Raw genomic sequence first — 25,889 nt, forward strand, 5'->3', positions numbered from 1 at the left:
TGACATTCAGGCTGAATAAACACCATTTCTATATTCAGCATCTTTAGCATTTTTACCCTTTGCATGTGCAGGGGCTGAATTTTCCCTTTCTTCTTGGTTTGAACTTGAAATTTCTTCTGTTGGAGCTTTTTAATCCCTTCAGCATCTAGAGTTATCTTCCCTTTGCATTTATTGGTTAAAACAAGGGCAGCAGGGCCAGGATGTGTTTTGTGAATTAGCTGAGATGTGTTTCCAAGGTTTGCCTGATAAATTCATCAGCAGAGTTTTTCCTCTGAAGGGATGAACTGCAGATCCCCTTCTATAACAGCATCTCAATTAATTAAACATATCACACATGCAACTGTGCATGGATCCCCTTGGTTTTTTTGTGGAGATCCCCAAACAATCCCCACTGGATTGTTTGTGTGGAGCCAAGTTTTTCTCCTAAGATATCATTTTGTGGGACTCAGATTTGTCACCTTGACTCCAGAAATGGGCACCGCTAAGAAGATTTAAATCACTGCAAATTGTTGGTTTAGGAGCACCTGGAGCACTGGCTTCTCTCGCCTGTTCTGAGCCTTCCATTCCATGGAAAATCTGGGGTCTTTCCATGGAAAATCTGCTTTTTCTCACTGAAAACCTGCTTTTTCTCAAAGAAAATCAGGGTTTTTTTTCACTGAAAACCTGCTTTTCCTCCCATGCTGCTGTGGGTGAGAGCCCTGCAGCCCCTTGGAGGGACCCCAGACCCTTCCAGTGCTGCCCTGCTCTATTTTCCAGCCTGGGGTTTGCATTTCAGAACTCCCCAGAAAGCCTCCAGTGACCTGGGGCTGCATTTCCCCCTTGCCAACGGGGGTGAACTCGCCTTGGGGGAGTTTTTAAACCTCATTTTTGCTCTTGGTCTGCAGGTGGCAATAAAAATCATTGACAAATCTCAGCTGGATGCTGTGAACCTGGAGAAGATCTACAGGGAGGTGCAGATCATGAAGATGCTCGACCACCCACACATCATAAAACTCTACCAGGTGGGCTCAGAGGGCCTTTTCCCCTTTTTTTTCCCTTTCTTTCCCCCTTTTTCCCCCTTTTTTCCCTCTCTTAGCTCTGCTGAACAAAAATGAAGATCCCTCATAAGACCAGTTCAGCTTTAAATTAATTTTATGCAGAAGAAACTTTGAAAATATTTCGAAAATAAATAGTCTTTAATTTAATGGTCTATTTAAAAAATCAAACCGGTCTTTAAAATATTGGTGTGGCAGGTAGAGATGGAGCTTAAGGAGTTGAATTTGCAATTTATAAATTTGCAATTTATTATTTGATGATATCTCCCCTCAGTTCCTTTCTGAATGAATGACACCACTCAAAAGTGGCAGAAGAGAGGTTGAAAATATTTAAATAAAGTCTGAGGATCAGCAGGATCACTTGGAGGGAGGGTGGTGCTCACTCCTTCAGTGCCTGGCTAAAAATGCATTTGATAAATGATTAAAATTTGATAAATTATATTTTTAAAATTCAGATTGTCTCCCTGGTTTGCTTTTATTTGTGAGCAGTCCCTTGGGACTTTCAGGCCAGTTCATAAATAAAACGCAAAATCAAATTCCCAAAGCTCTTGCCCATGACAAGTTCAGCTGCTGCTGGAATGTTTCTCTGAGGTTGTTGAAATAAACCCAAAACACCTTGAAATTGTCCTGAAATCTGAAATGACTTTTTGAACTGGGGGATTTTTCTCAGTGAAGCTTTTGATTATTTTGTTTGCACACATTGGAAAATTGTGAAATTCCAGGTGTGAGGCAGAACTTTCACAGCTTTAGGAGAGAACCATAAAAATAAAGATTCTTTTGGGTGGTTTTTGGCTTTTTTTGCTTTTCCCACGATCCCTCATGTGTGATTTCTGCATCCACAGGTGATGGAGACCAAAAGCATGCTGTACCTCGTGACAGAATTTGCCAAAAATGGGGAGATTTTTGGTAAGCAGGAGAATATTTCCATGTTCAGCTTTTCAGTGCACTGCTGGTGTCTGTGTCAATATGGGTCTGTTCTTAGATTTCGTATTTCTGTGCACCTGCAGAGTTAAAAACCTTAAAAACCTTTTCGTTTTAAATTCTATTTCCTCAGTTTCAGTTGGTCTCCACTGCCTCTTGTCCTTTTGCTGGGATTTGTCTTGGGACAAAATCCTGCTGCTTTGGCTGCGAATCCAAAATCACCTCTGGCTTCTATTTTATTATAATATAATTTAACATTATATGAAATTATATACATATATACACATTGTATGTATAATGTACATCATTTTGTCTGTTCAATGTGTATTATATAATACATTTAGATTGTATATATACAATATGTATTAAATAATACAATATGCATTATATAATATATAATATAATTATATATAATGTAATATAATATAATATAATATAATATATGATATGATATGATATGATAGTATATATAATATATCGTGTACATTATATGTATTAAATAATACATATACAATAAATAAATATAAATATAATATCATAAATAAATATAGAAATAATATAATTATGCTGAAAATAAAGTTAATTTTTATTAAGAGTAATAATAATAATGTTTTAATTTTATTAAATTTAATTTTTATTATTATATAATATAAATATAGAGACCTATATATTTTAATAATTTTAAATAGAATCATGATAAAATTCAATTTTTATTATACAATATATATATAATTTTATATATTTATATATATTTTTATATATATATATATTTTATATATATATATATACATATATATATATATTTATATACTTTTTAAAATAGAATTATAATAAAATTTTTTTAAAAACCCTTAATCCCTGCTGTAGAAAGGTGTATCCAGAGGGTGACAGTAGGCTTAGATAAATGTAGAAAATTTGGAGCTTTCCTGGCTGGGGTGGCTTTGCTATTCCAGCCTCTCAGGATGCCCAGGGCTCTGCAGCAGCTCCAGCTGTGGCTCTGTCCCAGCGGGTCCCTGGTGTCCCCAGCAGCTCCTGGTGTCCCCTGTAGGGTCCCTGGTGTCCCCTGTAGGGTCCCTGATATCCCCAGCAGCTCCTGGTGTCCCCTGTAGGGTCCCTGGTGTCCCCAGCAGCTCCTGGTGTCCCCAGCAGGTCCCTGGTGTCCCCAGCAGGTCCCTGGTGTCCCCTGTAGAGTCCCTGGTGTCCCCAGCAGCTCCTGGTGTCCCCTGTAGGGTCCCTAGTGTCCCCAGCAGCTCCTGGTGTCCCCAGCAGGTCCCTGGTGTCCCCTGTAGAGTCCCTGGTGTCCCCAGCAGGTCCCTGGACAGTGGCTGCTGTGCCCAGGGCTGGCACCGTGCCCATCCCTGTTTGCCCTCTGGTTAATGCACAACCCCTGGAGCTGCAGGAGGGGCAGGGCTGATCCCAGAACCAGGGATTTGCTTTGTTTGGGATCTCTCAATAAATCCTGGCAGGGCCAGAAAAGCCAAGGCCAGCTTGGCTGCATGAATGATGGAGAAGATGAAACAGGAAAGCCTTACCAGGAAAGCCTGGCAAAAGATTTGGAGAATAAGGAAACTATAAGTGAGACTGAAATGAAGGCAAGCTTTGAGATATTTTAGTTACTAAAGCACTGGAAAACAATGGTGTGGCTGCTGAAGGTGATCCCCTTTTGATGGAACAACACCCTCTGCTTGCAGACAGGCCCAAGGGTCAGAGCACACCCTACAGCTTGGCAGAAGGGGCCCAAAGAGGAGTTTTTAGGGTTTAAAATGTGACACAGGATGGTGATGTAATGATTCTTATAGGCTGCATGGAAATGCTGTAGGATTTGTATCTTGTACTAGATTGGTTAGTGGGAATCAGAATATTCAACACAGAAGATTATTTATGGTGTCATAATGGGAACCTCGCTCTCTTACCCTCCCATCCTGTCCACCCCTCTTTTCTCTCATTCCTGCTCTGAGCTGTGGCTGGCAGCTCTCAGCAGGGCCCTGCACTTGGTCCTTTGCAATGAACCCCAAATTCCACAACCAGAAGAGATTTATTGTATCATAATGGGAATAAACCCTGTTTGGCAGCTCCCAGCAGGGCCCTGCACCCACCCAGGCCCTTTGCAATAAACCCCAAGTTCCAAAAGGTCCCTGCACTTGGCCCTTTGCAATGAACCCCAAATTCCACGACTGGAAGAAGATTTATTGTATTGTAACAGGAATCTCACTCTCTCATCCTCTTTACCACTCTCCTGCCTTCTTTCTCTCTACCACTCTCTTTATCTCTCTCTCCCTCTTTGGGGCCTGCTCTGAGCTGTGGCTGCACTTGGCCCTTTGCAATAAACCCCAAATTCCAAGCCCTGGCTTCAAAAATCTCTCATCTCCATCCATCCTGACCATCCTACCCCCCGTCACTCCTACCATGAACTCGTGCTGCATTGCCAACAAATGCTGGATTAACAGCTCAGGGCTAATTGAGTTTGTGCCTTTGATATCTGACTTCACCTTGCTGTCATATGATTTGTCAGTCACTCTGTGCCTGAGTGATATTTAGCTTGCAAATATTATGATCTCCCCTTACTGCCAGGCTTTTGTTTGTTCTTGTGCTTTGCCAAGTGAAACCAGCTGAGAGTGTGTGAGCTGGGGTGGGAGCTCTGAGCTGAGCTGCAGCTCCCACAGACCAGCTCTGACCACAGAGAAGAGTTGAAATTGAAATATTGCCAAAGTTACAAAGCCCCTAAATGATATTTGAATTAAAAATCCTATGAAACACAGGCTAACAAAGACCCATAAATGGTATTTTAATTAAAGATCCTATAAAGCACAGGCTAACAAAGCCCTTAAATGATACATTAATTAAGTCCTGTAAAACACAGGCTAACACAGCCCCCTACATGATATTTGAATTAAAAATCCTATAAAATACAGGCTAACAAAACCCCTAAATGATACATTAATTAAGTCCTGTAAAACACAGGCTAACACAGCCCCCTAAATGATTTTGAATTAAAAATCCTATAAATCACAGGCTAACCAGGGCAGGTTTGGAGCTATGCTGGGCAAGGTGCTGCTGCTGGGATCTGATGTTGCACAAGTGCTGTAGAAGATAAAATTAATCACGCCAAAAATTAATCACTATAAATTGAATCACTATAAAAATTAATCCCAATAAAATCTCTGCTCAATAAAATGCTCCTTGGCCATTACCCGCATTATTTTTGGGGTGTTCTGAACCCATCCCAGCCCTGAATTTCTGATTTTTCCCCCAAAACAGAACTCTGAAGCTGCTCCCTCAGCCCAGCTGCTGCTGCTCCCCTTGTTTTTGTTCCTGAGGATAAATGGAGGTTTTGGTTTCAGGGCTGCCATTGGTTTTTACAATGTAATCAAATATGAAAACAAAATGTTCTCTCTGCCTGTGACGCAGTGGAGAGGAGAGAGAGGTCAGCATGGGCACCTTTGGGGTGCTGGTTTTATTCCCAGAAATTAAAAAAAAAATTACATTTATCCATCACACAGCCTCTGCTGAGGCTTCAAAGGGTGAAATGTGATGTGAAACTTTAGAGGAATTAAAGCTTGAAATGTTCAGGATGGTGAAGTAAATTATTCCAAGTGTTCCCCATGAATTATGGTGTGGAAATATTGTGGAAATATTGACCAGGTAGTTGCAGAAGGAGGAGCAGAGAAGAGTTTCCTCTTTTTTTCCATTTTTTGGAGGGTTGAGTGGGAGAGCAACAAGTTGGAAACTGGTTTGAGTTCCCTTCTGCTGATTATTTGGGAGAAATTGAATTTCAGTGTTGTTGCTTGCTGCCCTGTCGATTTAAACCTGAATTATTTGATTTATCATGATTTGAGTTCCCAGGTTGTGAAAATATTGACCAGGTTGCCATAAAAGAAGGAGCAGAGAAAAATTTCCTTTTGTTTTTCCATTTTCTCGAAAGGTTGAGTGGGAGAACAACAAACTGAAAGTTGAAGTTTCTTGGTGCTGATTACTGGGAAGAAAACATTGAGTTTCAAGCTTGTTGACTAAATCCATTTAAACCTGATTTTCTTGGTTTCTGCTGCTTTTATTTCTCAGATTACCATGAGTTCTAATGTGAAAATATTGTAAAAATATTCCAGGTTAAAAAAAATATAAGTAAAAAATACTGAGCAGGTAGCCATAGAAGAAGGTATATTAAAATATTATGAAAAATACGAACTATTATGCAAATGAAAAATATGAAAATATGATAAAAATATTGACCAGGTAGCTATAAAAGAAGAGAAAATTTTCCTTATTTTTTCCATTTTTTCAGAGATTTGGCTGAGAGAACAACAAGCTGGAGGCTGATTTTACGGGGGAGAAATCACTGAATTTCATGATTTTTACTGGCTGCCCAGCCTGATTTAAACCTAATTTATTAGAGTTCTGCTCCTTTTATTTCCCAGATTACCAAGAAAATATTCTTAAAAATATGAAGTATTAGGAAAATATTATGCAAATGTAAATATTGACCAGGTAGCTATAAAAGGAAAGAAAAATTTTCAATATTTTTTTTCCATTTTTTTGGCGGGTCGGCTGCTGATTAAGAGCCTGGAAAACTTTGATTTTTGTTGTGCTAATATTTTGGGGTGAAAGCATTAAAAATCGGCGTTGCAGCCTGCTGTCCAGGCTGATTAAAGCAGATTTGGTTGATTTGGGGTGATTTATTTGTGTTTCCCAGATTACCTGGCCAGCCACGGGCGCCTGAGCGAGGCCGAGGCGCGGCGCAAGTTCTGGCAGATCCTGTCGGCAGTGGAATATTGCCACAGCAGGAAAATCGTGCACAGGGACCTCAAAGCTGAGAACCTCCTGCTGGACAGAAACATGAACATCAAAATAGCAGGTATTCCACTTGGTTTTTATATAATTTTTAATAAAATCCCCCTTTGGTGCTGCCTGAGATTCCATTGTGGCTTTTTTCATGTGAATTTTTCCATGGTGGGTGTCAAAGTCTGTCCAGATTTCCAATATTAACTTCCAGAAAAACAAAACCAAAGAAAAGTTATTTAATTATAAACATTTTATAATAGTTATATACATTATATATATATTATTAATATATATTATTATATATATTAATTATATATAATATATAGACATTGTAATATATATAGACATTATAATGTGTCTGGACATTATAATAGTTATATACATTATATATTATATATTATATATTATATATTATATATTATATATTATATATAATATATTATATATTATATAATATATATAATTTATATATATTTTATATATTAATAATATATATAACATATACATTATTATATAGAGACATTATAATAGTTGTAGGCATTATATATTATTAATATGTATTGTTATATATATTAATTATATATAACATATATAGGCATTGTAATATATATAGACATTATAATGTATCTAGCCATTATAATAGTTATAGGCATTATATATATAAAATAAGTATATAATTAATATATTATATATATTAATTATATATATTATATATATAGACATTATGATACATTTAGCCATTATAATAGTTGCAGACATTATATATATTTTATATATTATTAATATTATATATGTATTAATTATATATAATATGGAGCCATTATAATAGTTATAGACATTATATATATTATTAGTATATATTTTATATATTAATAATATATATAATATATTGAGACATTATAATATATATAGACATTATAATGTATATAGACATCATAATAGTTATAGACATTTTTTGTGACTGTTTTTAAAGCTGCCAGATGTTCAGGTTAAAACAGAGTTAATCAAATAACTTCTTTCAACATTAAGAAAAAAAAAAAAAACAACTCAGAATGGGAGCTTATTGATTTTTTTTGTTCCTTTTTGCATGCATGATTTCACTTTAATTATAAATTTAGACACAGCAGATGTTGCTAGCAATAGAAATCATTTTCATTACAATTCCACGGATCCTTCCATGCTGACTTTAGCCCAGAGAGGCTGGAGATGGGTAAAATAGAGAATTTCTTGATTTGGGGGAGTGTTGAGCTTCAGCCTTCAATAATAGGGGAGCAGGAAGGGAAGGAGTGAAGGAAGGAGAAGCAATTTCCCTTCCTCAGGCTGAGAAAGGTGAAATGATGAAACATTTCTGGATTATTTTACTTTTTCACTTCCCTGCTGGCATTTCTGGCATGGTGGAAGGGTTGTGGCGCCTTGCCCAGGTGGGTTCAGCAGTGCTGCCATTTCTGGGGTGCTTTTCCTGTGCTCATTTCTGATTTCATACTTGAACCCACCTCCGGCAGCAATCGGAGCACCTGAATCATGGCTGAGAGATAATTGATCCACCAGGCCAGTTAATACTGAATAAATCCCAAATTCAGTCTGAGGGCTGCCAGTCACCTGCCTAACACAGGAATTCAGATTTCCAGAGTGACTTCTGCTTGTTTTCCTCTCAGCTCCTGCATCCTGAGCTTTTCCTGCCCAGGATGTCCTGAGCACTGCAGGGATGCAAATCCCCTGGGAGAAATTACCTCCAGAGCATCTCAGGAGAGCCAGGAGCTGTTCTGGCATGGGGAATTCATATTTAAGTGATAATTTGGGGCAATTTCAGCTCTTTTCCATAGGAAAGGCTCTGCACCTAAAGTTCTCTCTCAGGAGCTCCACCTTGGTTGCTCCCAGTTGAACCAGGGGCAATTTCAGAATTTCCCTGCACACTCACCTGATTTTCCATGCTGGCCTGAGCTCCTGCCTTGTGGAATTTGCAGGCAGCCCCAAAATGGGAAGAGATGAGAATCTTGACTCCATGATTCAGAGGGCTGATTTATTATTTTATGATATATATTATATTATAAGAAAATGATGTATTAGAACTATACTGGAAACGGGATGAGGAGATTCCACCAGCTCTGTCCTGCTCCACTTCTCCAGTGCACGGAGTTAATTACAGGTGGGCTGTAAATGAGCCCATGAACTGGTTCCTCCATGGATCTCAGTCCTTATCAGGTTGATAAGAGCTCTCCATGTCCAGCCTGGCTGCTGAAGGAGCTGGAGGAAAGTTCAGGCTGCTGGAAGCTTTGCAGTGATTTGTGCCGAGTCAGTTGTTGGGATTTTTCATTGCAGGGGAGAGGGATGACGAACTGCACTGGGTTTATCTGGGGTTTTTGGGGTTATCTGGTCTATGCAGATCCCTGGAACAGCCTCTTCCAGTTGTTCATCTTGCTCATGGCTCATTTATCAGGCTGGGGAAGGACAGAGGGCAGCCAGGATCCCAGCTCTGATAGCTGAGGTTTTCCTCTGGTTTCAGGTCGTGTAGGAATTGAAAAAAACAGCACAAAAACTGATGAATTCTTTTGATAAACTCTTCTTAGCTTCCAGTGGGCCTCTTGGTTCTTTCTGCTACTTCCAAGAGTTTTATTGAAGTTTTTTTGCTCCTCAAGAACACAACAGTTTTTATCAGACACTGAAACATGCACAAAGTCACCTCTGAATTTCAGCCACCAGGAGAATAAACTATCATTCAAAAGTGGTCCAAAACCTGTGGGTTCATAAGATTGCCACCTCTGATGCCTGAGGCTGGACTGAAATCCAGTTTTGGGTTAATATTGCTCTACAAGGACAGGGACAAGCAGAATTTTAAGGATCTTTTCTCTCTAACTGGACAACAAGCAGAGGACGAGTAAAGAATTTGAGGTGAGAGCTTTGATAGGTTTTTTGTAAAAGATATGAGGTAGTTGGGATTAAAGCCCTTAAATGTTAGTGTAAGTAGGAAAACTGAAGGTGTCAATGAGATAAAATGTCCATTAGAAGGGGGAAGGTGAAGAATTCCCTGCCAGGTTTAATGTGGAATTTGTGCTCAGCATTGACAAGGCAGTTCTGCCTGCTTATTCCCAAAGTTCTGCAGCTGCCCTGGTGCTGTGTCCTTTGGTTTTTGCTGCTTTTTGAGGGCATCATCTGAGGCATTTCAGCTCTCTCTGAGCTCCACCTTTGCTGTGCAGCCAGAAATCCGCCCATGAAACCCAAACCCAGCTCAAAACGGGGACCCAGCTCCCATTTTTGTCCTCGCAGCCCCAGATTGAGGTGCTGCAGGGAATTGTGACACCCTGCAGCTTGCAGCAGCCCAGGTAGGCAGGGACTGTTATTTTGAAGGAGGCTGGAGCTGCTGCTGGACAGGGAAATGTGCATTGACGTCAGGAGAGGCTGCTCAGCACTCAGCCCCTGAAGTGGGTCAGGTTTGCCGCTCATACCTTGCCTTTATCAGCACCTCTGTGCCCATTATCTGCCAGGCTCACATTTCTCCTCCAACAAAAGCTCCCTGTGGCTCTCTGCAAGGCAAGGCAGATTGAGTTCTGCTCCTCGTTTTAGGAGAATGGATTAATTATAGCTCTGGAGCTCCTTCTGGGAGGCTTCTGGAGGCACCAGGGAGAGGCTGTGCCATCCTGCTGGAGGCTCAGCAGGAGCTGCAGTGCCTCTGCCATTCCTCACGTTGCACATGGGGCTGAAATCTCGGGCTGGTTTTCCCATTTTTAAGGGGGAAAACAGATATTCCACTGGCGTGATGTGCGCTCGAAAAAATGATACCTTCGAAATTCAGGATTATTCTGAAGGGGGTAATGAGATTGAGAAACCAAATACCACAACTGTGCAGAGCCAATATTTGCAGATTGCACAAACACAGGGTTTATTCAACTGAACACAATGCTGCAAATGATGGCCTTTTTTTGGGCTTTTTGTTGTTTGTTTTTTTTTAAATTTAACGTGCAGATTCAGGAAAATGTTAAGGAGATCACTCCATTATATAATCTCAGTCCTCTGGTAATGAGCCCAATTTCAGTCGTTTTAGAATTCTGTGGCTGGCATATGTTTGTTTCATTTTGGTTTTTTTGAGGGCTGGCACATTTTTTCCCTCAAATATCAGTGATGTTTTCTCTGGAATGAGACATTTTTGGGGTTAAAAATGACCACTTTGGATCCAGAATGGCTGTGACAGATCAGCAATGGCAAAAGAGGAACAAGGTGGAAGAGGGAGAATGAGAGACTGATGATTTTTTTGTGCTTAACTGAATCCTGGCCACTCCAGAAAAGTGGGGCAACTCAACTGACAGTGCAGTAATTAAAAATTGAGGAAGCCCCATGGAGCAAGCATCCAGGATCCTGACTAAATCCTGATTTTTTTTTTCTTTGAAAGGGTTTTCATGGATGTTATCCATGCTGGAGTGCTTACAAATTGTTTCCCAGCCATTTGTGTGGGGAGGATAATGGAGACAAAAGGGATGAGCACAAGAAGTTGTGTCCCCTAACAAATAATGCTGATCTCCCCCACCCAGGGAATTATTTTGTCCAACAGCAGAGCAGAGTTGGACTTTTTAAAGCTAAGAGCCAGTTGGTGACATACAGAGCACTGGTTTTCATTCCTGTATTACATGAAATAGCCCAGTGCCACTCAGGAGGTGTCTGGCAGTGCTTTGTGCTGCTGAAATTCAGATCTGAAGGATTCTGGTGTTCCATTGGTCATGAAAAGGGAAGAAATTGGAGCTTTAGAAGTGCAGGGCTGAGGCAGAGTGGGGAAATCATGGTCCAGGTGCACAGGACAGCACTGCAGGCTCCGGGGCTGGTGAGGAATTCCCACTCACTGTGGCTGCTCCTTCTGGTAGCGATTCACAGCCTCCCATTCATGGGTTTTCTAATGAAGCTCAGTCGTCTGTGCTGTCACACAGAGCCAGCCAAGAGCTGCTCTCCAGCCAGTTCAGCGCTGCAAATTCTGCACTTCTCCTGCTCTGAGGGGCCAGCAGCACCTCCAGGGTGTGTGCTTGCTCCTGAGGTCCAGACATAAAACCCTTATGTGTCACAAAATTCATCGTCTAAAAATATTAATAGCATAAACCTGGGACTTCTCTTGCATTGGCTCTGTTCTTTTTGCTGCTCAGATTTCTTCATGTTTCTCTTTGGTGACCAGAGTTAAAACCTTTATGTGTTAGAAAATTCATCCTCTTAAAAAATATTAATAACATAAACCTGGGGCTTCTCTTACATTGGCGTTTTGCTGCTCAGATTTCTTCATGTTTCTCTTTGGTGACCAGAATTAAAACCATTAAGTGTTACAGAATTCATCATCTAAAGATAATAATTACATAAACCTGAGGCTTCTCTTACATTGGATTTCTTCATGTTTCTTTTTGGTGATTTCTCCAAAGAGGTGGCTTTAAATCCCAGTCTGGACAGGCAGAGAATGTCACTTTTTTTAGGATTTGAAATCCTTGTGCTCCCAAGCAGGTCATGCTTTCTTTAGCTGTGCTTACAAATAAATGTTCTTGTACTTGTGAATCTGATAGGAAGATTTATGAGGGTGGCACCCGAGGGAGAGCTGCAGCTCTGAGATAAAAACCTGATGTTTATCTGCACTACGAGGATGTTGAAAACCTGACAAATCCGAGATAAGTGAGGGCAGAAAGCAGATTTAAGGACACCTACACGGGGTGACAGAATGCTCCTGTGGAGAGCAGGAATGGCTGCGTGCTTCTGAGGCATTGTCACCGTGGCCAAGGCAGTTCTGTGGGGAGAAAAAGGGAATAATGATAAAAAAAAATCACAGCAGTGGTCTGGCTGTCATAGGGGGAAAAGGGGAAAAAGGGGAAATGGAGAAAAAGGGGAAAAAAGGGAGAGGGGGAAAGGGAAAAGGGGGAAAAAGGAAAAGGGGAAGAGGGGAAAAAAGGAGAAAGGGGAAACAAGGGAAATATAGGGGAGAAGGGAAAAGATGAAAAATGGAAAAGGGGATAAGGTGAAAAAGGAAAAGGTGAAAAGGGGGAAAAGGGAAAAAGGGGAAGAGGTGAAAAGGGAAAAGAGGAGAAAATGGAAAAGGAGAAAAAAGGGAAAAGGGGGGAAAAAGGAAATGGAGGAAAACGGGAAGAGGTGGCACCATGCTGAGGGGTTACCCAGAGGGATGGGGGGATTTGGGTGGGCTCTGTTGTCCCCCCTGTGTTGTGGCAGCTGAAGGCTTTGCAGGGCTGCAGGGGGATGAGGAGGGAGGGCAGCAGGGCTGTGCTGTGCTGTTCCAGCCCTGGCTCCTGCAGGGGTTGGGAATCTGAGCCGGCCTTGGCCGCCGGGCCCGGTGACGTCCCTGGGCCGCGGTGGCGTCACCGTCGCTGCCCGTCAGGGCCCTGTGTGACACCCTGGGCTCCGTGTGACACCCTGACCTTCAGAGCCTGCCTGCCTGGCAGCCAGCCTGGCTGGCAGCAGCCTTTGATGGTGCCCAGGTGCCAGGGTTCACCCTGCAGGCTATCGGGTGTGCTGACCCTGGTTCGCTACAGGGCTGGGACAGTCCGGTCCGCACGTAGCAGGGCTTTAGGGCACTGCAAGGTGCTCAATCCCAGCTCCAAACACCAAAACTGTCCCCAGAAAGCTTCGTTTTTGAGTGGTCTTGCAGGTAGAGATGCATTAGGGGCTGCTGGGAAAGCAGCCCCCAGTCCTTTCCCCCAGAGCTCTGTGTCAACAGCCCCAGCTCTGCTCTGCTGCCCCAAACCAACTCCTGAGTGACTTTTTCTGATTTTTTGTTAAATCTCTCTCTGTTTCTCTGCTTCTGAGGGATCTCCCGTGGTTTTCTGGCTCCTCTGAGCAGCACAGACAACACAAACAGGGTGATTGGGATGGTTCAGCAGAGCCTGTGATAACCACAGCGTTTATCAGCTCTGGGATCTGCTGGTCAGCATTCCAGCGGCCTGGGAGCATTCAGAGCTGGATCAACAGCCTGATGTCACCCTGTTTGTCACCTCCCAGGAGCATTCAGAGCTGTATCCATGATCCTGAGCCCTGTTTGTCACCTCCCAGCATCCCTAGGAGCACTCAGAGCCGCATCCACAGCCTGTGCCCTGTTTGTCACCTTTCAGTGCCCTGTTTGTCACCTCAGAGCATCCCTGGGAACATTCAGAGCTCCATCCACAGCCTGATGTCACCCTGTTTGTCACCTCAGAGCATTCAGAGCTGCACCATCAGCCTGTGCCCTGTTTGTCACCTCCCAGCATCCCTGTTTGTCACCTCCCAGAGCCCCGTTTGTCACCTCCCAGCAGCATTCAGAGCTGCATTCCCAGCCTGGTGTCACCCTGTTTGTCACCTCCCAGCATCCCTGTTTGTCACCTCCCAGAGTCCTGTTTGTCACCTCCCAGGAGCACTCAGAGCTGCGTCCCCAGCCTGGTGTCACCCTGTTTGTCACCCCTGTCACAGCAGCACCAGCTTGAGGGGAGAAGCACCAGCCTCTGTCTCTGAGCTCCTTTTGCTTCTCACCCCTGAACTGTAAAAATTCTGATTAACATCAGAGCGCAGCAGATCCTGAACAAAGCCATAAAAAGCAACATTTAAAGGAATGTTTTATTTGTGGGCTGCAGACAGCCCCAGTAGCAGCTAGAGTCTGTCTGTCCTTCCCAGCTAAAGTCCCCGTGCTTTCCCATCCTGTTGCTCTTGGCACAGCTCCTCCCTCCCAGCTCCAAACCTTGTCAAAATTTGTTTTGTATTCCAGGCTAGAAAGCACCTCAGGAAAGCCCAGGAAATCTCAGATTATCTCTTGGCAAGCCAATAATCTCATTTATCTGCTGGGACTGTCAGTTTGTTGAATTTTAATGATGGCTGTTTATAGCTGTGCTCAAAGCTCCTCCAGGCTGGGAAGGTTTTGCAGCGTTTCAATAATTCCACAACACAAAACCAGCAAAAACAGAGAACATCCAACATCCCAGTGTGGGATTGGGATTGTCCCCACAGAAGGATTTGGGGTGGAATCACAGTGAGCTGTGCCTGGAATTATTCTTTGTGCTGCAGTGGAAGCTTGGAGTGACTTTTCCTTTTCCCTTCTTTTTTTCCCCACAGATTTTGGCTTTGGGAATTTCTACAAGAGCGGGGAGCCTCTGACCACGTGGTGTGGGAGCCCCCCCTACGCAGCCCCAGAGGTCTTTGAAGGGCAGCAGTACGAGGGACCCCAGCTGGACATCTGGGTACCATCATCCTCAATTTTAATGCATTCCAGTCCACCTCTGGCAAGCTGGAACCAATATTTGATTGTGCTTAAGCTGCAGATCTGGAGTATTTGATTTTTTTTTACCTGTAGATCTGGAATATTTGATTTTTTCCAAAGCTGCAGATCTGCAATCCTTGATTTTTCTGAAGCTGCACATGTGGAATATTTGATTTTTCTTACCTGCAGTTCTGGAGTATTTGATTTTTTCTTAACCTGCAGATTTGGAATATTCAATTTTTCTTTAGCTGCAGATCTGGAATATTTGATTTTTCTGGAACTGCATATTTGGAATCTTTGATTTTTCTTAAGCTGCAGATCTGGAATATTTGATTTTTCTTACCTGCAGATCTGGAGTATTTGATTTTTCTTAACCTGAGAAGGTGTTGGTATTTAAAATAAAATCACCTTCACTTCTATGTTAAGGATTCAGTGAAGGTGTTCAGCTTGCAGCAATCCCCAGTTCAGGGTTTTCTTTAAAAAAAAATCTATATTTAATTGTAAAATCTCAGCGTTTTTACAAAGTTTTGAGGTCAGCACCTGCGTTTTCCCCCTCGACAGAGCCAGTGCTGTGCCAGGCTGCTGTGGTTCTCTCACTGGGATTTTTATGGCAAAACCATTCCCACTGGCACTGCCAATTCATTGCATCCTTCCAGGAATAAGCAATTGCAGCAGAGCTCTTGCCCAGAATTTCTCCTTTTGCTCACATTGAACAATTCCCTAAACTCACTGTTCATAGAAACTCCTCCTCACAGGCTTGAAATGGAAAATATTACAGTTTTTCACTTTGAAAATATTACAGTTTTTCACTTTGAGGGGCTGCTGTCTGAGGGTGGATTTGTTTGGGCAAGGCTGAGATTAATAGTAAATTAAATAAATAAAAAATAATAAATAATACATATAAATATAATAATACTAATATCAAACATATAAATAACATAATAAATAAATACATATATATTAATGTTAATAATAAACATATAAATAATATAATATTAAATAAATATATATTAATATTAGTGATGAACATATAAATAATATAATAATAAATAGATACTAAATATGCCATAATATTATGTAATATAAATAATACATAATGAAATATAATAATAATAAACAGAAATAATGAATGAATAATAAAATAAATTATAATAAAAGTATCCTGAATTCTCAGCTGAAGTTGGCGTTCACTTCTCAGCCACCTGTGTGCAGCTCCCTCCTTTGCATCTAAATTCCCTTTTTCTGCAGAAAAGAATTATTTCTGCAGAAGCAATTGCCTTGCACCCTCAGAGACACTGCGGGGAGCTTGGAACTGAGCAGAAAATTCCCTTTTTTCCCCCACAGAGCATGGGGGTGGTGCTCTACGTGCTGGTGTGTGGAGCCCTGCCCTTCGATGGACCCACCCTGCCCATCCTGAGGCAGAGAGTGCTGGAGGGGAGGTTCAGGATCCCTTATTTCATGTCAGAAGGTAACAGTGGGATGGTTTCATTCATTTTGATGTGATTTGAATAAGTTCTGGGGTAACCACAAAGCGGGCAGGGGGAATGGCACTGCTGGCCATGAAGATTTTGGCTTTTTCTCCACTTTAATGTGATTTTTAGTCTTGTTTTGAGAGGTTTTTAGCAGCAGTGATGCATTTCTGGGCTTGTAGCTCACTAAGTCTAAAATTCTTATATTTTTTTCCCCCTTTCCAACAGAATGTGAGCACCTGATCAGGAGAATGTTGGTCCTGGACCCCTCCAAACGTTTGAGCATCGCTCAGATCAAGGAGCACAAGTGGATGCTGGTGGAGGTTCCTGCCCAGAGGCCAATCCTGTACCCGGCAGGAGAGGAGAACCAGCCCTCCCTGGGCGAGTACAACGAGCAGGTGCTCAGGCTGATGCACAGCCTGGGCATCGACCAGCAGAAAACTGTGGAGGTAAAACTCAGGTGGGGGTGAAACACGCTGAAATGGGGGTGAAACATGATGAAATGGGGGTAGAACACACTGAAATGGGGTTAAAACACACTGAAATGGGGGTGAAACCTCAAATGGGAGTGAAACACACTGAAATGGGGGTGCAACATGCTGAAATGGGGGTAGAACACACTGAAATGGGGGTAAAACACACTGAAATGGGGGTACAACACACTGAAATGGGGGTACAACACACTGAAATGGGGGTGAAACATGCTGAAATGGGGGTGAAACCTCAAATGGGGGTGAAACACGCTGAAATGGGGGTAAAACACTGAAATGGGAGTGAAACACGCTGAAATGGGGGTGAAACATCTCAAATAGGGATGAAACACTGAAATGGGGATGAAACATGCTGAAATGGGGGTAAAATGTGCTGATATGTGGGTGAAACACCTCAAATGGGGATAAAACACACTGAAATGGGGGTATAGCACTTGAAATGGGGTAAAACACCTCAAATAGGGGTAAAGCACACTGAAATGGGGGTACAACACCTCAAATGGATGTAAAACACCTCAAATAGGTGTTTGACCCCTGTCCTCAGGCCCAGATGTGAGGTGAAGTCCCAAAGGTCCCATGAGGTGTCTTCGGGAGAGAAACTTCTGGGCTTTTTGCCTTTTTAGCTGACAAAGAATATTTCAGGCCCTCCATCAACAGGGGGCACATTCCTACACTGCGCTTTATTATTTATTTTTTTGCAGTCCCTGCAGAACAAGAGCTACAACCACTTTGCTGCCATCTATTACCTGCTGGTGGAGAGGCTGAAGTCGCACCGGAGCAGCTTCCCCGTGGAGCAGCGCGTGGACGCGCGCCAGCGCCGGCCCAGCACCATCGCCGAGCAGACCGTGGCCAAGGTCAGCTCCTCCCTCCTCGCCCTGGGCTGCTCTGCCTCGTTCCCCTCCAAAATCCCTCCCTTCCCACCTGCAATCCCTTTCTGCTTGGTGAGGTCTCATCCTGGAGCTTAAAATGCTCAAAATGCCGGCCCAGCACCATCGCTGAGGGAACCATGGCCAAGGTCAGCTCCAGCCAAGCAGACGGTGGCCAACGTCAGCTCCCTCCTCAACTCTGGGCTCTTCTGCCTCATTCCCCTCCAAAATGCCTCCCTTCTCACCTGGGGACCCTCTCTGCTTGGTGGGGTTTCATCCTGGTGTTTAAAATCGTTAAAATGCTCAAAATGCTGCCCCAGCACCATCGCCGAGCAAACCGTGGCCAAGGTCAGCTTCCCCCTCACCCCTGGGCTCCTCTGCCTCATTCCCCTCCGAAATCCCTCCCTTCCCACCTGGAATCCTTCACTGCTTGATGATGTTTTCATCCTGGAGTTTAAAATGTTAAAATGGCAGCCCGGCGCCATCGCTGAGCAGACCATGGCCTAGATCAGCTCCCTCTTCACTGCTGGGCTGTTCTGCCTCCTTCCCCTCCAAAATCTCTCCCTTCCCATCTAGAATCCCTCACTGCTTGGTGGTGTTTCATTCTGAAGCCTAAAATGCAAATATTGCATTTTAAATATTGCTGCTTGGTGAGGTTTCATCCTGAACCTTAAAATGCTGGCCCAGCGCCATCACTGAGCAAACCACAGCCACGGTCAGCTCCCTCCTCACCCCTGGGCTGCTCTGCCTCATTCCCCTTTAAAATCCATCCCTTCCTACCTAGAATCCCTCTTTGCTTGGTGTAGTTTCATCCTGAAGTCTAAAATGCAAATATTTGGTTTGGCTTTAGCGAGGATCTCGTTGCTCTTCCCCTGGTGATGCCTTGGGAAGGCTGACCTGGAACAGGCAGCAAAATTCCCCTTGGGATATTTGGGTTCTGCTGAGGTGAAGCTCAGCTTCCGTTATGAAAACAGGTCCAGGAACAGCATGGCAGAGATTAAACCCAGGTTTAAGCTTGGTTCTTGTGATAGAAAGTCACAGTATCGCAGAGAAAATGATCAATTTTAAGATGTACTAATGATGAATTTTAAGATGTATTAAAAGCAGGATGAACAAGGAGGAATAAAACACCTCTTGTACTGAATTCCTGCATTTTAGAGCCACATTCCCACTTTATTCTTCAGTTACAGCCTCCCAGTTGTCCCAAGGATAATTTGTTTTCACACATGGTGGCACCACAGCTCCTGGCTGAGGGTGATTGTTTCCTCTTGACCAGTGCTGTGGGTACTGCACTCCAGGAAATAAAGGCTCAAAACCAGGGGAAAACATCCCTGCTTTCCTAATCTTCAGGAAATTTCCCAAAAAAAATCATTGAAACCATTCCTGAGCCTCCTGGTAGCAGTCAGGGGGTTTGAACTCAATATAAAAAAGGAATTTAAGAGCACCAGAAATCCCCAAACTCTGTCTGTGCTGCCGGGAATAAGTCAGCTTCAATAAGCACTGAGCTTGATTCCATTTGGGGTTGGCCTGGCTGGTTTGGGGGTGGTAATGTTGTTTTTTTAACAGCTTTAAAGGCTAAGAATGTTCTTCATCCTGAACCAAGAAATAAATCTTGCACTTCTGCTTTGGCACCGGGCTGCACATTGTTCCATCCGTGACTTTGGACGTCGCTCCCCACCTCAGACCGTTCCAGTTTTGAGTTTTTCAGTTGTGTTTTGCAGGCCCAGGCCGTGGTGCCCTCGGTGAACCTGCATTCCCCAAACCCAAGGCTGCTGCAGTCTCCAGGGCTCCCCTCAGCCTCAGGAGCAGAAACCTTTTCCTTCCCTCCCTCCAGCTGCCAGGGAGAGGCGGCTTTCATGGAAGAGGAAAGGGTTGAGACACCAAAGGTACAGCTTGAAATCACCCTATTATTTGTTTATGGTTTTTTTCCAGACATCATTCCAGCTAAAAAATATTGTTTTCTTTTAAAAGCACAGTAGTGCTTCCTGAAATTCAAGTATTTAAGCATCAAGAGCTGTAGGTATTCCAAATTCTCCTTCCCTGTGACTCCCCAGAGCTGTGTCTTTTTTCATCATTCTTCTGCCTCCTGTTCTTTGCTGTCATTCCATTCTCACCACATTGCTTTTGGAAAGGGGGAAAAAACCAAAAAAAAAAAGTGGATTTCCTTCCCTTGTTCTTCTAAAATGTATTTTCAAGAGCTCTGAAGATTCCTTCTTACACAAAGGGGTCCTGGATGCAGCTGAAGTGTCCAAAAGGAGCTCCAGCAATTAGAGAGGGGAAATAGCTTAAAATAATTACATTTATGAACTATGTGATTCTCATAAAACCTCTGTTGTTTTCTCTGGTGTTGCACCACGTTATAACTTGAATTTCAGCGTATTTCTCCTGCCTGGTGCCAGCTGGGGTTTGATTTCCTGCCTGCCAGTTTGAAGGGTTTATTGCTCCCTGGTTTGTTCCCAGCACCAGGAGTGTGGCCCTGGTTCTCAGCTCGGGCTCCTTGTGTGGTCTGTGGCAGCTGCAAAGCACAAACCAGTTCAAAGGCTCTTCAAAATTAACATTTCCAGCTTTATTTTGCTTTATAGCTGCACTTTGGCCAGGGTAGGTCAGCAGCTGGTGACAGCAGTGAGGTGTCAGGGCTCACTTGGGAATATTCTTAATTTTTGTAGGACATGAGCACTAAAGATTTCCAGGCTCTGATCCCTGGAAAGTCTGCAGGGAGCCAACGTGGGATGGGTTCTGCTCCTCCTTTCTGCCACATCAGTGCCGGGCCCTTGAGTGGGGAAGTCCCAAATGGGAAGGAAGGTGTTCAAAAAAATGAAATTTAGAAGTAAAATCCACTCAGTCAAAACTCAGCAGAGCCAGAGTTCTCCTGTGCAGGAATCATCATTTTCCTGCTGTTTAAATTACTTATAGCTGTTTCTTGGTATTTTCCTACCAAATAGTTCTGCCTCAAGACCATTTGTTAGGGGTTGCTGTCCCTGCAGTGAAAGCTCTTTTCCAAACACTCCTTCTTTTCAAAATACCCAAGAACTTGGAGGAAAATTCAGGAATAGCTCCCAAAAAAATGGCTTTACATAAAATCAGCTGCAGCAGTGCCAGCTTTTGTGGTAAAGGATTGGATAAAACATGGATTTTCCATCCATATTTTACCCAGTGTGATCCTATTTGTGCAGCAGGACAGTAATTACAGGACAGAGGCTCCAAAAGCTGCAGGACATGAAAATATTTATAAATAAATAAATAAATAAATAAATAAATAAATAAATAAATAAATTTATATATAATATAATATAATATAATATAATATAATATAATATAATATAATATAATATAATATAATATAATATAATATAATATAATATAAATATAATATAATATAATATATAACATAATATAATATAACATAATATGATATATAATGTATGTGTATATATAATACATGTATATACATAATATTTTAATATATTATATTTATATATATAATACTAATATAAATGAATGGAATGTTCATAAAATATTTTAAATATATAAATAATAAAGTAATTTAGTATATTAAAATAAATAATAAATAGAAATAATTAAATATATAATTTTTTTTTTCCTTAAAACCCATATAGTTTCGTATGGCAAAGAATTTCATATGGCAAAGTGGCTTGGAGAATAAAACCAGAATTAAAATCCCAGGAGCAGTTTGGGCTGGGGAGGTGCCTCTAAAGCTGATTCAGAGCTGTGGGAGGCTGCTCAGGGCTTTATCAGGCTGGGTAAATCCAAGGAGAGAGATTCCACAGCTTCTCCAGGCAACCTGTGTTTGCAGGGGAACAACATAAATCAAGTGGAGTTGTGCTGGGAAAAGGTGCATTTATGGAGTTATTCCTCAGCACAGTCCTGCAGGGATGAAGTGCAAGGCTGGGGTTTTTCCTGGTGTTTATCTGAGCCTGATAAATGAGCACAGTAGGTATAGGAAGGAGGGAACAGCAGTGTTGCACATTCCAGAAATATTTTATGCTTATGGCTAAGCTGGCAAAGTTTTTAATAACTCAAAAAAAAACCAAAAAAAAGAACCCAAAAAAAAAACCAAAAAAAACCCAGTCCTGGAGAGCACAGAGCTGTGGGAATAAGAATATTTAGTTGTAGGGAATTGAGTGTTAAGGGAATGTAAATAGGAAATGAAGAACTGTACATGGCAAATCTTACTTAACTCAGCAGAGTTAAAGATCCCAGTTCCTTCGGGCCAGGGAGCTGCTGTTTGTGGGGGTGATGCTTTGGGCAGGAAACAAAGCTGGGCACAAAACAGAAGTGGGCACAAAGAAAGGTGGGCACAGAGATGGGCACAAAGAAAGGTGGACACAAAGAAGGGTGGGCACAAAGGTGGGCGCAAATAAAGGTGGACACAAAGCTGGGCACAGAACAAAGGTGGGCACAAACAGAGCTGGGCACAAACCAAAACTGAGCCCAAACAGAGCTGGGCACAACCAAAGCTGGGCACAAAGGTGGGTACAAACAAAGCTGGGCACAAAGGTGGGCACAAACAGAGCTGGGTACAAACAGAGCTGGTCCCAAACAAAGCTGTCCCTGTGCCCCCAGGTGAATGGCTGCCTGCTGGACCCCGTGCCCCCCGTGGTGATGAGGAAGGGGTGCCAGTCCCTGCCCTCCAGCATGATGGAAACCTCCATTGATGAAGGAATCGAGGCCGAAGGAGAGGCAGAGGAGGACCCAGCCCAGGCCTTCGCTGCCCTGCAGGCAGCTCGAGGGGGCAAGAGGAGGCACACCCTGGCTGAGGTCACCAACCAGCTGGTGATGGTGCCAGGCACAGGTACAGCTCAGCTCAAAGCTCATTCTCAGATCGGCTGGGGATCAGGGTTTATGAGTGATGAGTACGAGACACTTTCTATTTACTAGAAAAGACAAAGGAAAAAAAAAAACACAAAATACCCCAAAATTTGCTGAGAAACGTGGCAAGATTGGCTGCTTTCTCAGCTGAATGTCCCCAAATCATTCATCCCCTAAAGGTGAGCTGGCAGAGAGCAGTGGGGAAATGAAACCCTCTGGACTCCAGCACCAGTGAGGTGACCAAGCCTTTCGGGCTGCAGTTTTGTCAGGATTTGAAAAGCCCTGAACCCTTTCCGGTGAAGATCTGCAGGGTGTCTGGCTGCTGCGAGATACTGCAAAACCCAGCAGCAAGTCCCCATTATTGTACTGCAAGTTTCACTTGACCATTCCTTTGTCCACATTGATTTCTTTGGCTGTTCACTCTAAGATAGCTACTGTTGGCAGGAGTATCTGGAGTCAGTGGTGCCGATTCTCACTCTTATCCTGGTTTTTGGGTTGTTTTGTGCCAGGGAAAGTCTATTCCTTGGATGAGAACTCCTCCCTGGGCAGCATCGACTCGGAGTACGACATGGGCTCGGTGCAGAGGGACCTCAAATTCCTGGGCGAGACCCCTTCCCTGAAGGAGATGGTGCTGAGCAGCCAGCAGCCCCCAGGGGTGACCTCGCCGTTCCTGGGGCTCAGGCCTGCCAACCCAGCCATGCAGGCCCTGAGCTGCCAGAAGCGAGAGGCTCACAACCGCTCCCCGGTCAGCTTCCGCGAGGGCCGCCGCGCCTCCGACACCTCCCTCACGCAAGGTGACTCCTATTACCTGTTTAATAATCTGCTTTGGTGGCAGTGACACCCAGGCACAGCAGGAAGTGCCCTCTGTGCTCAGCTGTGGCTTGGTTATCACTCAGTTTATCTCCTGGGCTGACCAGAAAATCAGATTATTCTGACAAGGGGTTTTTCCTTTTTCCTTTTTCCTTTTTCCTTTCCTTTCCTTTCCTTTCCTTTCCTTTCCTTTCCTTTCCTTTCCTTTCCTTTCCTTTCCTTTCCTTTCCTTTCCTTTCCTTTCCTTTCCTTTCCTTTCCTTTCCTTTCCTTTCCTTTCCTTTCCTTTCCTTTCCTTTCCTTTCCTTTCCTTTCCTTTCCTTTCCTTTCCTTTCCTTTCCTTTCCCTTTCCCTTTCCCTTTCCCTTTCCCTTTCCCTTTCCCTTTCCCTTTCCCTTTCCCTTTCCCTTTCCCTTTCCCTTTCCCTTTTCCCTTTCCCTGTTCCCTTTCCTTTCCCTCTGCAGGAATTGTAGCATTTAGGCAGCACCTCCAGAACCTGGCACGAACCAAAGGAATCCTGGAGCTGAACAAAGTGCAGCTGCTGTACGAGCAGATGGGATCAGAGGAGGAGCCTTCCCTGACATCAGCTGCCACACAGCTGCAGGACCTCATTAACAGCCCTGCACAGGTAATTAAAGCAGAACTCGAGCTCCATCTCAGTGCTGTGGGACAGATCGGGAGAGGGTGAGGTGGTGTGGAGATCTGGGAAGAGCTGATTGGCAGATTTAATATTCTGTTCTCCTTTCTGCCTTCCCCAGACTGCAGAATTTGCAGCCTTTGCCCACTCTGCCAGCTTCCCAAACCCAACAGCCACTGCTTTCAGTCCGAGGGGTGTTTGGGATTTAGCAAAGGCCAGTGTCACCTTTTCTTGGGGGAGGCACAGCTGCAAGGAGCAGATTGCAGTTAAACAGCTCCCAGTTGTTTTCAGTGGAACAGGAACACAGCAGAACCTCTGGCAGGGAAAACCCTCAAAGCAAGGCTTAAAGGAGCCTGTCTGGCCATGCAGCTTGCTCCTCTTCCCCCTGCAGGAGGAAGGCTCCCAGCAGCAGCAGCAGCAGCAGCAGCAGGAGGCTCCAGCTGCTTTCCCCAGCGCTGCACAGCCCCCGCTGCTGTCCCGGAGGCAGAGCCTGGAGACCCAGTACCTGAAACACCGGCTGCAGGTACCCCTGTGCTGTCCTGGGAGTGCCACCCTGCCCTGGGAATGCCACAGTGCCCTGGGAATGCCACAGTGCCCTGTGGATGCCACCCTGCCCTGTGAATGCCACCCTGCCCTGTGAATGCTACAGTGCCCTCCCTGTGAATGCCACACTGCCCTGGGAATGCCACCCTGCCCTGCCCTGCCCCACCCTGCCCTGCCCCACCCTGCTCTGCCCTGTTGGGGAAGATGAAACAGGAAAGCCTTATCAATACGATTGCCTGGCAAAAGATTTTGAGAATATGGAAACTATAAGCGAGACTGAAATGAAAGCAAGCTTTGAGATGCCTCAGTTACTGAACAACTGGAAAACAATGGTGTGGCTGCTGAAGGTGATCCCCTTTTGATGGAACAACACCCTCTGCTTGCAGACAGGCCCAAGGGTCAGAGCAGACCCTGCAGCTTGGCAGAAGGGCCCAAAGAGGAGTTTTTAGGGTTCTGCATCAGCACCCAAGGAGCCACTTCTTAACCCCCTGGGCTTTTCTCTTCTGCACCCCTTTATTTCAAGCCCATTTTCATGTACCTTTAGTTCATAAAAAACTGTTTTTTCCCCCAGTTTTCCAGCTTGCAGCTTCTTCCACTTGGGAAGAAGCTTCCCGTGGATTTTTATGGCATAATCTCCCCTGCAAAAATCATGTCTAAGGGTTAGAAGCCAGTGGGCACTGTTGTGGGTTTAGAGAGTGGCTCTGTGGACAGCTGGGCAGTTACAGGGGTAGAAAATGTTTCTGGACTCATTCATTAAATCAAAAGGCATTTAAAGCAGCTCTGCTTTCCCTGCAGAAGCCCACTCTGCTCTCCAAAGCTCCCAACACCTGCCAGCTCTACTGCAAGGAGCTGCCCCGGAGTCTGGAGCAGCAGCTCCAGGAGCACAGGTGAGAATCCCCCAAATTCTGCACAAAAATTACTCTCAGGAGTAACAAAAGAACTGGAGCTCTCTTTGTCCATTAAGAAATAATCTAAAAAAAGCAAAGTTTCACTTCAAAACTTCTTTTAAAAGCAAGAACAAGTTCTTCCATATGTTTACAAATTTCTCTGCCTGATCTTCAGCTCCCAAATTCCCCAGAGCAGTGAACAGCAGGCTTTAAAATACAGCAGGAGCACAGGTGAGAATCCCCCAAATTCTGCACAAAAATTACTCTCAAGAGTAACAAAAGAACTGGAACTCTCTTAGTCCATTTAGAAGTGATCTGAAAAAGCAAAGTTTCACTTCAAAACTTCTTTTAAAAGCGAGAACATACGTCTACAAATTTCTCTGCCTGATCTTCAGGCTTTAAAACACAAACACAAAAAACGCATCTCGCTCTT

At 43.6% G+C, this 25,889-nt stretch overlaps 1 protein-coding gene across 1 annotated transcript in view; it reads left to right on the forward strand.

Annotated features, from left to right (window-relative positions):
* Positions 1 to 25,889, forward strand: part of SIK2 (salt inducible kinase 2) — a 35,590-nt gene that overhangs the window by 6,179 nt on the left and 3,522 nt on the right. Inside the window, exons 2-14 of the mRNA XM_058041280.1 lie at positions 885 to 1,001; positions 1,877 to 1,940; positions 6,643 to 6,804; positions 14,781 to 14,905; positions 16,270 to 16,393; positions 16,623 to 16,843; positions 17,587 to 17,739; positions 19,473 to 19,637; positions 22,336 to 22,564; positions 23,091 to 23,375; positions 23,854 to 24,017; positions 24,418 to 24,549; positions 25,365 to 25,456. Of these exons, the coding sequence (XP_057897263.1) occupies positions 885 to 1,001; positions 1,877 to 1,940; positions 6,643 to 6,804; positions 14,781 to 14,905; positions 16,270 to 16,393; positions 16,623 to 16,843; positions 17,587 to 17,739; positions 19,473 to 19,637; positions 22,336 to 22,564; positions 23,091 to 23,375; positions 23,854 to 24,017; positions 24,418 to 24,549; positions 25,365 to 25,456 (2,033 nt within the window). The remainder of the gene's footprint in view (positions 1 to 884; positions 1,002 to 1,876; positions 1,941 to 6,642; positions 6,805 to 14,780; positions 14,906 to 16,269; positions 16,394 to 16,622; positions 16,844 to 17,586; positions 17,740 to 19,472; positions 19,638 to 22,335; positions 22,565 to 23,090; positions 23,376 to 23,853; positions 24,018 to 24,417; positions 24,550 to 25,364; positions 25,457 to 25,889) is intronic.

This window comes from Melospiza georgiana, chromosome 27, assembly GCF_028018845.1.
Source record: "Melospiza georgiana isolate bMelGeo1 chromosome 27, bMelGeo1.pri, whole genome shotgun sequence".
NCBI classification, from domain to species: Eukaryota; Metazoa; Chordata; class Aves; order Passeriformes; family Passerellidae; genus Melospiza; species Melospiza georgiana.